This window comes from Barbatula barbatula (genome assembly GCF_947034865.1).
Source record: "Barbatula barbatula genome assembly, chromosome: 13".
Lineage (NCBI taxonomy): Eukaryota > Metazoa > Chordata > Actinopteri > Cypriniformes > Nemacheilidae > Barbatula > Barbatula barbatula.
The window spans coordinates 23306987-23320729 of NC_136776.1; the positions used below are offsets into that span (position 1 = coordinate 23306987).

At 36.0% G+C, this 13743-nt stretch overlaps 2 protein-coding genes across 3 annotated transcripts in view; both read right to left on the reverse strand.

Moving 5' to 3' along the window:
* Window positions 1-13743, reverse strand: part of LOC306902470 (acid-sensing ion channel 1B) — a gene marked incomplete at its 5' end in the record, with an annotated part of 145709 nt that overhangs the window by 62216 nt on the left and 69750 nt on the right. The gene's annotated exons all lie outside the window — the stretch shown is intronic.
* Window positions 1870-13142, reverse strand: LOC306902503 (uncharacterized protein). Its single transcript, XM_079471115.1, has 6 exons — window positions 12533-13142; window positions 8269-8415; window positions 6504-6809; window positions 5159-5482; window positions 4398-4502; window positions 1870-3844 (listed from the first exon to the last, which is right to left on the reverse strand). Exons 2-6 carry the CDS (start codon window positions 8378-8380, stop codon window positions 3819-3821), a joined length of 873 nt encoding a protein of 290 aa, XP_079327241.1. The 5' UTR covers window positions 8381-8415; window positions 12533-13142; the 3' UTR covers window positions 1870-3818.

Here is a 13743-nt window from a genome sequence, read left to right on the forward strand (position 1 = left end):
AACACAAGCGTCATGGCGCAAAATACGCGCGACATTCAATGGAGTAAATATGAAGAGTTTAGTTCCAAAATGCGAGAATTGATTTTATCTCAAATGTTTTTTATTATGTAAACATGTTTTTTATTGTAACTCTTCGTATATTTGTTGTTGTTCATCGTTTGGAGCTGAAGTTCGTGAAGTTAAACCTTGGAATCGATTTAATGTCCAATGTTCTGGAATCGCTGTGACACATGTAGCGACTTGATCTTGTTGAATGTTGACTGCCTGGATGTCCCTCTTTATTATTAAATATGTGATTGAATTAATCATGGGGGCAGTGGCCTAGTGGTTGTAGAGTCGGACTCGAACCAGAAGGTCCACCGGCTCAGGGCCAACACCGATGTGGCACCTAACCCCCTTTTGCTCCCCGGGTGTGGGTATCACCGGATGGGTTAAATGCAGAGGTCACACTTCACTTAAGGGTCAACACAAGCGACAAATAGGTCAGTTTCAAAGAATCAGGTGAACTGTTTAGAAGCGATTCATTCAAACGAACAGAACTTTAAAGTCCCCATGAAACGGAATTTGCTATTACAATTTTATTTATTATAACGATACACAACACAACATATTGGTAACTTGAATATGAAATTGTCAATTTATAAAATCAAACTAATTAAACAAAGTTTTTTTATAAAAAATATTTAATTAAAATTCGAACATTAAACAAGTCCTACTTATTAAATTACATGAAAGATATATTGTCATATTATTCTTAAAAAATATACACATTTTTAGTTTTTAATAATTTTAAGTGATTGAATTAATGTTTGATTTCACGTAATTAATTATAAACATAAGTTATTTTCTTTCCGCATATGTGTCTGAAATTAGAAATAAATGTAGGGCGGGGCTTTATTTTGCCCTTCCCCTTTTGATTGGTTTGTTGTAAGTTGGACCTGGAGGGTAAGTCTAAAAATGCCTGGCCATTGGACACACCTATTTTTAATTGCTGACGTCACGTGGTGAATTAGATGTTGTTGAGAAGGGAGAGGAGCTTAACGTTTGTGATTTCTTGATTAAAGATTACAAGTGCAACTGTTTGACTGCATGGTGACTTTAAGCCCATATCCTCAAATTCACTACATCTCATACGCACAGCCAGTAAATATAGGCTTTACACATACATAAACAGCTCATTTATCACATACTATATGATAAAACAGAAAAAGGTATTAACAGCATTAACGTTTGAACATAGAAAGACACTTTTCAAACATTGTAAACAAATCTATAGTAATCACAAGTTCAATAATGAATACTAGCCTCGGGTAGGTTTCCTCATCATCGCAAGGAAAAGACAGCGGAGGATGTGGAGGAATCGAAGCAATTGAAATAGCATATTCTTGCTCTCTTTTATCAAACATCAATGAACTTTAAACATTATGAAACATTAAAAATAAAGTTAGACAGATATTTGAGAAAGCAAAAATACTGCTCAACTTTATAAATGCATGACTTTGATGTACTCAATACTGTCTATAATTTACATTTACAATAACTTAATGTTTAAATGTAAATATATGCATCATTGGACACTATTAGCATATTATTGATAAGATTACACATAATAATAATAGGCTAATTTAAAATAACAACCCAATGACAACAAAGGTGTTTAAGACGCCATCAAATATCTAAATTAACAAAAGTTTCTGAAGTTTGTAGCGATTACAAAAACACAAAGACTAAATTATGTTTTCTGGTTAAAACTACTCTAACAGAACAAAACACACAATCACAGCCAAATTATATATTCATATTAATAAATAAAAAAAACTAAGAATGAGAATGTTTTTGTAATGTCTTACAAACATTAAACTGCACTGTGGCTTTCAGAAAGGCTTTTATTGAACACATAAATTTTTTTTACATTTCCATTCAAGCAATTCCGTGAAAATGTCAACCTTAACATGAAAAATAGTTTTTGCCAATGGTTTAAAACAGCAGATATTAACATTTGGAAATTTAAATAAAGTTCTTTTTTTATAGTCAGCCAAGATTTTCACATCCATAAATTCCTCTGTAATGTTCTGTAAAGAGCCATCGTTTCTTCATTTGTTGGGTATAATAGCTTCAGATCTGTGCATTTCAATGACCAGAAATCCAACAAAAAATTAGCAGCAACATAAGAAATGGGAGTAAACAGCAAATAAAAAAACAAAATGAGGCAGTCTGTTTTTAATATATAGAAAATATATTTTTACACTTTAAATAATAAACATTTACATGTGTGAAAATATCAAAAAAAGTTTACTAAAAAGACAAAGCAAAATTACAAAAATCAAAACCGATGGCTCAAAATAGCTTCACTTGTTGGAATGTTAGTGACACATTAATAACGTTTGGCAGCTTTCTTGTAGCTCAGTGTTAAGAGCATTGTGTTAACAACGCAAGGTTGTGGGTTCCAGCCCGGGGGATTGCAGATACCCATGTTTAAATGTATAGGATAATACAATGTAAGTCTCTTTGGATAAAAGCGTCTGCCAAATGCGTAAATGTAAATGGACACCAATTATTTTCAAAATTCAAAAAGCAATGCGTGTATATATTGTAATAGTTGTTTGAAAAGCTCAAAACACTGCTGGACATATGCTTAACTAGAAAAAGCTGGCACAAAAACAGTTTTTAATCATCGATGTAGCAGCATATAAACTATCGAACTGGCTTTTTTGTAAATAAAGTTTTAATTTAGTGTTGTGGACGTTTTTTAATATATATATTTATATCTGTTACATTAAATAACCTTGGGGCAGATAGCTTAAGTTTCAGAGTTCCTTTTAAATCCAGTCAATGTGCAATCAGATGCAAAAGTGCCTAAGACTCCTTGGTGGAAGATTCTTCCCAAATCTGGCCCTTCCAACCACATCTCTTACAACATTCAAAAAACCTCTTCTGTGCATACTTGAATACTAAAATGAGAAAAGAAAAAAAAACTAACCCTACATCTTTCTCTCAACAGGTTGTATGTCTAAACTACTAACTTGACACATATTGCATTATTGCACCTGTATGGCATATCGCATTAATACGCTTTATTGCTCCCTGAACTCTCTGGAAGTCTCTTTGGATAAAAGCGTCTGCTAAATGACTAAATGTCATTAATACTTTTTGGGCATTTTTGTTTTTCGTTGGGTATCTGGCAAGTCTGCCAATTTAGAAAAGCTGTAAAGAAAAGACAGAATTGTCAGAATTTTCAGTACATGGCAAATAAGTCTTTGGCCTTTAGTGTTTGTTTATCTCTATTCTTGCATTTCCAATCCAAGCGCATGGTCTAAAGCACAAGGCAGTAGTTAACTTTTGCTAATTCAAGGATGGAAAAATGGTCTGAGCACCAAGCGGATGGTCTTAAAGGATCGTTCTGTTAATTAGACATTGGTGTGCTTTGGACTAAACATTTAGTAACCCGATCCGAGTCTCATCTCCCATTCCCTTTAAGGACCATGCCGGATTCCCTATTCACACAGTGGGAACCTAAAAAAAAAACATTTCCACCTAAACGACTAAATTTCCCAAACAAACTAAATGGTTATGTCAAGTGTTTGAAATGAACATCTGTCAACCCAACAAAAAAAAAAAACTGCTCCTGACAACATACAATCATAAACAAATTCTCAAAGTGTCACGGGCAGCTCTGGGACCTAGTAATACCAGCACCGACATGACTGTGATTTTACATTCAAGTCTTTTGGCCTCTGAACCTAATCACAGCCATGATGATATGACTTATAGGAAGCAACGTATATGGTTTGTAAACATGCATTTGTTAAATGTAGAGGTCACATTTCATCCTCCCCGTTGGAACCTGTAAGACACAAAAAAGACCAAATAATGAAATCAATAAAAAGTGACCAACATTTCCAAAAATACGTATGTACATATTGTTCTGCAGCTCAATTGGTAGAGTAATGCATCTGCAAAAGGCATAAATGTAAATGCAGGATGTTCTGAGACAATGAGTGTGCTGTGGATTCAGATGCTTGTAACCCTCAGGGAAATATTCAGTAGCCAGGTTTAAATGCAACCACATAATCCACTTGCAATTGGATTGATGGCTCAAATTGACTGAAAAGCCTTCGTGTAAACACCTTAATCGATCCGATTGAGGTCGATATGATTGAAAGTTGGATCGGATTTAAATGGTTGGTGTAGACCGAAAGCAATCATCTGTGCGCAGTGTTGCCAGGTCCCGTTACGTTTAAAGAACATGGACAGTCGGGATCTTTTTAAACTGTTGGCGAGGTTGTTTGTATCTTGCGGGTTAAAGTAGAATAATGTACACCTTTTGATATTCAATCACTTATTTTGTAGAATAAAGATAATGATATTCTTCTGTATCAGCTCTACATGATTCTTACCCTTTTTTCTTCTGTGTCGACAGTAAAACACACCAGCAACAGCAGCAATAACCAGCAGACCACCAACAAATATTGCTGCTTTAACACCAGAAGACGGACCTCCAGCTGTAAAGCCAGAGAGAGACACATCTTTAGTTCAACTGAATCTCTCAGTCCAATCACAGACCTGGGGTGTATTCCAGAAAGGAGGTTCAACTCATTTTAAGATAAAGCCTAACCGTTGGGTTAACAAACCCCGAAAAAGGAAACTCTGAGTTTAAGATTCCATTACAGCTGTTCTGGGTTAGTTTCATTAACTTGTGCAGGTTTACCTTGAGTTACACGCGTGCCTGACAACAACAAAAATTCAAATTCATCGATTTACAATGTCAACCGAACAAAAACGCATATTTCATGCCCCAGGAACTAGAGATAATCGAAAAATCTCACAGCAAACACAAGCACATTATATGAGAAAAAAGCAACAGTTGCCACCGCAAAGTCAAGACAGGCAGCATGGAGTTAATGCTTAAGAATGAATGAAACTATAAAATGTAGATTGCAAATTATTTTAGTCTTTAAAAGAGTTTATTAAAGGGATAGTTCACCCAAAAAACTGTTGTTTCAAATCTGTATGAATGTATTTGTTCTGATGAAAACAGAGAAATATGTTGCCCCCCATTGACTCCCAAAGTAGGAAAAAATAAGTCCTTATTTTTGTGTTCAACACAAAAGACATTTTTGATGAAAATATGTTTATTATACTGAAGAGATCTGCTCACCCGAGTCAGTGAAACTGAATCTTTCGTGTATAGTGTATGTGTTGCTGCCGATGGTGACATCTGCTTCATACTGTCCAGAGTCTTCATTCTTCATGTCTGTGATGTTGAGATCTCCAGTCTGATCATCCAGCATCAGTCTGCCTCTGAATCCATTAAAACTTTCTTTTTTTGAGATCTTTCCATTCTCTGTAATGACTTCAGCTACAGGAGAGTTGTTGCGTCTGATCTTCCAGTGTATCTTGTCATTTCTCTGTTCATCAGTAACATCAATGTGTAGAGAGACAGAATCTCTCTCTTTCACAATCTTCACTTTAGGAGACAAACCTGCAGAACAAACAGAAAGTGTTACAAAAATTAGGGCTGTTAATTTCCATTCTTTTAGTAATCGAGTTATGCAGAAATAGTTTTAATTCACAAAAGAAACAGAATTAAAGCTGGAGCACACAACAAGACTTTTGCTCAAATATTTGAAATCTGGAAAAAAGTGTGTGCTGTATGACAGGCAAAGAATTCCACATATTTCGAGGATATCAAAACATTATTTTTGAGGCCCTATGATTTCTGAAATGGGCAACACACAGACAGAATCTAGACATTAAAGCTGTATAACGTAATATCAACGTAATATGATTGTGAATTAGCTATAAATGTGGTTTAAATATGTAATCTTGTTTTAATAATGTGTGGCAGTAAATATGTAATCTTGTTTTAATAATGTGTGGCAGTTTTCTATGTCTGCATCTCACTTTATGAAGAGATAAATTCATGAACTTCTTGTCCAGAGCTGCTCTTAAAGTTTACATTTCAATGCTTCGTTAGAGAAAAGCTATGAATTGATCTTTGAGTATTAGTGATTCCCTGGGCTAGCACTATGTTGTGTTGTTTAAACAAACTATTTGCAAAGTCAAATAACACAGATTATGTCCGTCAAATTTCATATTATAGTAACCAAAGACACCCCTGAAATATCCACATTTGTCAGTTGAATAAGAGTGTCATCTAGATTTAAAGTGCATGTCTTTTTTGGGAATGCTCAATGCGAACACACAACTTGCACTATTTATATTACCGCGCACAAGTACGTGAACAGACCAGACTAGCCCCTAGCTCAAAAGTCAAGAAGCGGATTAAGTTGCATCAGCCACTCAATTGTCTGTGGATCAGTTGTCCAGAGACATAGTAGCACAGAGATGCTCATATGAGTGAATACACACGTATCGACCTGTTCTGAGTCTACACAGAATGTTGTTTTTTAAAGCTCTATTTTACAATGTAGCTCTGATTTTGGGTGCTAGAAAATTATGTTAATAAAGTATTTATTCAAGTAGAAGAATGTGATACTCACGGACACTAAATGACTTTGGACTGATCGCTCCATTGATCTCTAGTTCATATTGTCCAGTGTGTTCAGATGTGATGTGTGTGATGGTGAGATCTCCAGTCTGAGGATTCATCTTCAGTCTGTCAGTAAATCTCTTATGAGGCTCATAAACTGGATCACTGTTGACCTCTTTGTTGATTTTAGCTATGCGATCGCCATTAAACCTCCACACTATCACATCATCAGTCTGTAGTTCAGTAAGATCAGTGTGTAGAGTAACAGAACCTCCATCATTCACTGACACTCTCTCAGTCTCTTCACCAAACACACCTGAAGAACACAGAAGCGGTAAGAGATTAAAAATACTTAAACAGTAAACAGATATAACTGAAATCTTTGAGTCTTGACTAGAAAATCTCATGTTTTAAACTCATAAACTCTCTCTCTGAATGGGAGGAGAGTCCAGAGGATAATAATTGTGTAGTAGTAAAGACGGAAAGCCTCCAGTGCAGTGGACCCAAAGGAGGGGAACTCAAAACGTATTTTGCCTGTTTGTATTGTTTTACTACTTACAAAATGACTAAGTATTATAGAATTGTATTATTTCCAAAACACAGCATCATTTTCAAATGATCCCGCCAGATCCCGACACTCTCCAAATGAACAACATCTTGAAGTGCCATCCCAAAAAGGGAAAGAATTATTCTCACGCACCTCCTCTGGATCTGTTCCACATTAGTTCTGACTTCTATCTCTTTTCTACTCTTTCTATCCTTCGAGAGAAAAAACCTTAGCTTTGTCTACTGTGGTAGGCTACATATCTCTTATGCTTTTTGTTGTCCTTATGTTGTGCCAATTGCTTTGATTGTTTATCTCATTTGTAAGTCGCTTTGGATAAAAGCTTCTGCTAAATGTAAATGATAATTTGATGGTCAAACTCAAAGTTCCTGGAGGGGTAGTGTCCAGCAGAGTTTAGATCCAACACGCCTGCCCTGAAGTTTACAGTAATCTGAAGAAAATGATAACGTGTATCTGGGCCCATGTTCATCAAGCTTGAATGACTAGAACACTGCTGAGAATTGACTTTTGCTAAAGACATTTTTGGCTCAAAGCTTTAAAGCCACAGCTCAGTCGTAACTTAAGTGAAGTGTAGGACTAAATCTTACATTTTCAGTTTAAGAGATGATTTACAAACACTTTGCTGTGCCTCAAACACATAATTTGGATGACGACATTGATTTCCACACTGAATAGATTTCCTGAATTAAAAATATTTTTCCATACATTCATGTTGGAGAGGAGTTTACATTAAACACACATTTGACAATAAAGACAATACATTATGATATACAAATTGGAAATTAAGGATAAATACATTTTCTATCATGTCTTAATTTACACGTATTAAACCGGTGCATGAATTTGTTTTTATTTGCTTTAGTCGAGTAGTTTTGCTTAAAATAGAATGTTATTAATGGCATGAATCTTTTCTTGCATGTTTAATCACACGTACCATTGAGAACAATACAGCATAAGGAGAATGCGCAAAAATAATGCAAATCTTTTTGCAATAGAGCATAACAAGATGACGACCCACGGCAATACAGCATAAGGAGACCGTGCAACAGTACTGATGATCCATATAGAACTCAGATGCGCGCAGCATTCATAACATGTCTTTCATTCATTCGTTTATGTTCAAATGTTTAAACTAGATCATGAAAAATGATGTGCAGATGTTGTTTTATGAATCTATGCCTTTCGTGAAGTGGTGGAGACAAGAACTTACCGTTGATGCACAAATAGACAATAACGAGCAAAGCAGTTTTCATGATGCTTGTAGCAGCCAGTTCGAAATGATGAAGGATGAAGCCCTGACACTGATATTGTACGGTTTCCATTATTCGTCCCTGTTAACTTAACAACCCTGTGAGAGCTAGAACAGATGAATAAACAATATTGACATCTAGTAACATTACAAAATGAATACTGACATCCTACACAACATAAATGACTCTTAAATCAAGCAAATACAAACAATAACAAAAGTAAGTTAAATAGTATTGTTGTAGAGTTTAGGTTTGATGGCATGAAATTGAGTAAAACCCCTTGGGTGTCGGTCAGAGCACGAATAACGAAGAGACAGGTTTGCAAGTTTTATGTACTGTATTGGAGGCAGATGAATATCCTGATTCTGTCATGATTCTGCTGCATCATGTAATGTTTCTCTTGGTTTAGTGGCAGGATCATGACAGAACCTCATGTTTAATGAGGAGAGAGGCCATTATTGTTATGGCCTTCCATACTCTCTCTCTGGTCTCGTGTCTGTTCCCATCTTCTCGTTACCGATAACAACACTCTGCATTAGCAGCAATACTGAAACGTGAAACGGATTACTCACTTACAGCAATAGCATCTGGCTGCAGGGTCAGAAAACGCATGCTTTTAATCGCCGTATTAATACTGAAACGCCGATTTCTTAACGCCGCCAGGCATACATCTGGCCTGAGAGTGCATCTGGTCTGCAGACAGACCCTTCTCACTTACAGACTGATTAACGCGCATGTAAATGCAGCAGTCCGCGTCGCTACATATTATTAACTACAAAAGATAACTTTTTATCCTTAATTAATAGTCCAAACTTAACAAGTTCCCACGACAATATCAGCCTTACAAGGTAATCTTTGTTGCAACCAGCTCAAATTCTTTCCAGAATTTGGTTACCAAACTGCACTGATAAAATAAGTGTTCAAGCGTTTCTATCTCTACCTTGCATATTTGACATATATTTGAATCTCCAACGTTAAATCTTACTCTTAAAAATTATTTTGTTGGCTATATATGATGATTCAGAATTTTAAAATGCACCTCTTCACATTTAGGATTAATGGGAAATGAAAGAAACACAGTCCTAATCTTACACAAATCTTTCTTCTCATAATGACGAAAAATATAATTTCTAAAAACCGGACCTGGAATACAATGTTGTAAGACATTGCAGCAGAAAACTTATGCCACCACATTTATTGAATACACTAGTAGGGATCTCAAACCAAAAAGAGGACTTATCATTAATGAAAGACTGCAACCATCTAAGTTTAATGACTCCATTCATAATATCAAAGTCAATTGTTTTAAGACCATCTTCTTCATAATCTTTAATCATATCACTTCTACGTATATAATGACTTTTCATTTTCCATATGAAATCAAAGTTTAATTTATTAACTGCCTTTATCTTTTTTGCCGAGACTGCTAAAGAGAAACAAGGATAGATGAACCTAGAAAGAATCTCTTTTGTCAATAATATTCTTCCAAAAATCATAATGTCTCTCTGCAGCCATTTATTCATTGTTAATTTACAATGGTCCAAAGTTTTATCAAAATTAAATTGTTCTAAATTATCAATCAAGCAAATACCTAAATATTTGACTTCATTTTTAACTGGGATATTGTATAATGTTAAATTAGGATGATCCTGAATGGCCATTAACTCACATTTTGACATATTTACCATTAAACCTGAAGCTTCTGAAAAACATCTGATTAACTGAAGTGCTATGGGAATTTGTTATTCATTTCTTAAAAAAAAAAGAGTAGTGCTGACGGTAAAATTTGTACCTTCCAAATGAATGCCAGATATAGTTCCCATTTTGAGTAAAATAGACAACATTTCTGCTACCATTATAAATAATAAAGGTGAGCATCCACATCCTTGACTGATGCCTCTTCTAACCTCAAATCTTGGACATGTACCTTGGGTAAGAGCTACAGAACTGCTTATGTCTTTATAAAGCATTCCAACTATACTAATGAATTTAGGACATAAACCAAAGTGTTTAAGAGTTTGAGAAATAAAAGAATGCTCCACCATGTCAAAAGCCTTATAGAAATCCAAAAATAAAATGAATCCATCTTCTTCAATTAAATGACCATATTCAATCAAATCAAAAACTAACCTGATATTATTATGAATTGACCTATCCTTTAAGAATCTTGATTGGGTAACACTAATAATTTGCGCTATTCCTGTTTTTTATCTGGAAGCCAGTGCTTTAGAAAACAGTTTATAATCTGTATTTAGTAATGTTATAGGGCGTAAATTGTCTAATATCTTCTTATCTTTTCCTGGCTTTGGTAATACTGTTGAATAATACTGTTCACATGAGAACTATCAAATTTAGAAGATTTTCTATATATTCATCTGGTGTCATGTTGAAATCACCACCTATTAAAATATAATCTGTTGGGTAACTAGATTTCAGGTCACTAACGACATTTGTTATTGTCTCTAACAGGTCTTTATTCTGAATTTGGACATTATACCCATATACATTAACTAAAATGAAAAATATTTCGTCGAAGTGTAGTACCAATGCAAGCCAATGGCCATTAACATCAGCCTTATGAGTAATAATCTGCCTGGACATTTATTCATGTATATAGCGACCTCTGCAGACCAATTTGAACCATGACTAAATATCATATCATCCCCCCACTGCTTTTTCCAAAAGGTAACATCTTCCATCGCTGAGTGTGTCTCTTGTAGAAAAACAATGTGATTTTTGACATTTGCAAAATAAAAAAATATATTTTCTCTTAACTGAGTCCTTTAAACCCCTACAATTTAAAGAAGAAAATGAGATATCAGATTTTAACATGAACATGAACAATATAACTTCAAATTGAATATACAAAAAGAAAAGAAAAAATGTAATCAAAATAAAGATGTAGAGTGTAGACTATAAACGTGTAGAGTTTGTGCGATAGAAAAAAAACAAAGTCCCAATTCTTAATCATTCCACCTCACCTCATATCAAAAAGAAGTAGATAATACCCTTTTACGAGATACGCTTACCCTCAGTGGCGGTTCTACATTGAGTTGCACCCCGGGCGAGAACATCCCCTGGACAAAACTAAATTATGTCATATTTTTCTTGACCTAAACTACAGTGGTACAAATTGAATTTGTCATTAAAATGTAATTGTACCACTGTTATTGAGGTCAAGAAAAGTATACATGACATTGTTATAAAACAATTTGACAGAGTATTAACACTTAATGATATTTTACTGACATTCAATTTGTACCACTGGAAAAAAAGTGGTCAGAAAAAGATTCATGACAGTTATAATGGCCTCATGACAGCCAATGTCAAAACCAATATGACAGTTAACCCAGCTGTAGTGGCCTTAATTCATTTATCTTCTTATTGGTTATTTGTAATCACGTGTTTTGTTGTGTTCACTTCCGTTTCCTTTATATCCGGTGTGTTATATTGTTTGTCGTGGTTGGTAGGGGGTGAGCGATGGGACGGCCAACTTTCTGTTGACCGTACAAGTAAAATGTTTGTTCTGTCAATTAAAAAAACTGTGACGCTTACAGAAGTGTCTCTAAGGCAATATGGTTAGATGCCGAAACACCAGCTAAGTAGTGTCTTACATTCAATAATTAATCTGCTATGTCATGTTTTTATGACAATTATGACAGGTTAAGATGTATTGGTTAATGTAAAGTTGTCAACAAAGACATCAAACAAACAATATTTGCATTAAAAATGTCATAATTGAGCGAATGACACTTAATGACAGTTGTCATAAACATGCATAAAACCTTCATATTCATGACATGTGTGATGTAGCAAATAAATAGCAAAGGTTATGTTCGTCTTAGAAACTAGCTACAGATTGGAAAATTCTGTTTGCTCATTACGGGACCTTACGTTAACCCAACTGATGGAAATAAATCATAATAACTGAACTTGTAACAGTTTTGTTGCAAAGCACAATATTATGGTGAAATTAGATCTTGTATTTGTTGACTTAAAACCAAATTTGTTGTAACAGTGTCGGGTCTACCTGCCCGCGCGGGCCTCGAACCGGCGTCTATCCAAATGAGAGTTGGGCGCTCTAATGACTAGGCAAAACACCGCAGCGTCTTATCACACTGCAAAAAGGCTAATAAACGGTAATTACGATAAACGAAAATTAGCCCTTCAGATGACACATGGATATAGTAATCATAACACAGAGAGAACATTATAGTTGCATACCTTTATCTTTTCAGCATGCAGGGCCACCAATTCCCCACACAATGAATGATAGATAATCGATTTGCGGCGGCCCAGAGTTTTTTTACTGCTCGTGCCGGTGCCGCCCCCCACGTGACATGAAAAAACGCCGCACCGTGCCTAAAACCGCCACTGCTCACCCTCGATATATCCAAAAGCACCTCTGAAGCCAGCTGCCTTGCCTTCCTTTGGCCATAAGTCACGTCTCATTAGTCTGTCTTCTTTCGTCAGGTCTTCGGCAAAACGGATGCCAGCTTCTTTGCACACCGATGATGACTTTGTTCTCTTCCATATTTCATCCCGTACCGGGTAAAGAGAATGATCACCCCTCTCGAACGACCAATCTCCTTCCTTCCCATCCGATGCACGACTAGGGTGGCCATACGTCCGGCTTTTGGGCAGCTTCAAGCCGGACACTCATTTGTCCTCCTTTTCGGAGTTGCGCTGAATCGGCCTTAAAAACGCGCTCTAAAACCTTTATTGGGGCGTACAGCAAACAGAATAGCGGCTGACGCCGTAAGATCTCCGGTCAAACAAACGATTGGCTAAAAACGCAAACAAGCCTCCACGAATGGAGGTGGAGTCCACGTCCGTTGTTACGGTACGATTTGTGACTGGGGTCTTTTTCTACTTCCGATGACGTCATGGCTCTTTTGCTCTGTTTCTGAGTTGTCGCTGTGAAGTGGACGTTAGTAGTAAAGGGAAAGCCGCCATTGGCCGACATGCGAGCACTGAAAAACATAAAGGTAACCGACGAGCTGCTGGTACGTCTTCCCTTAGGTCTTATTTTCGAGAGGCATCATCACCTCAGGATGACAAAATCTCAGCTGCAGAGCTTTGTAAAGTCTATCATGCAGTCAAGCATCACCAGTCATACAGGAGTGTCAAATACAAATACTGCGAACAAACTATTTTTTGCCTCTTCTGTTACACGTAGGTCTACATCAAGATATGTTGTTGATCAAATTGTCTGGCAATGAATAGAGTAGACTATTTCAGAATCACTGTATCATGATACCATAGATATAATAGACAATATTGTATTATATTTGCGAGTACACCAGATGCAGTTATTCTTGCCTCACTAAATGCCGCAAAGTGTCCTCCTTTTTGGTGTTATGGAAACCGGCGTTATCTTGCGCAGAGGTTGAATCACGTTTGAGTTCTCCTTGAGACCTTTTATACGAAGACAC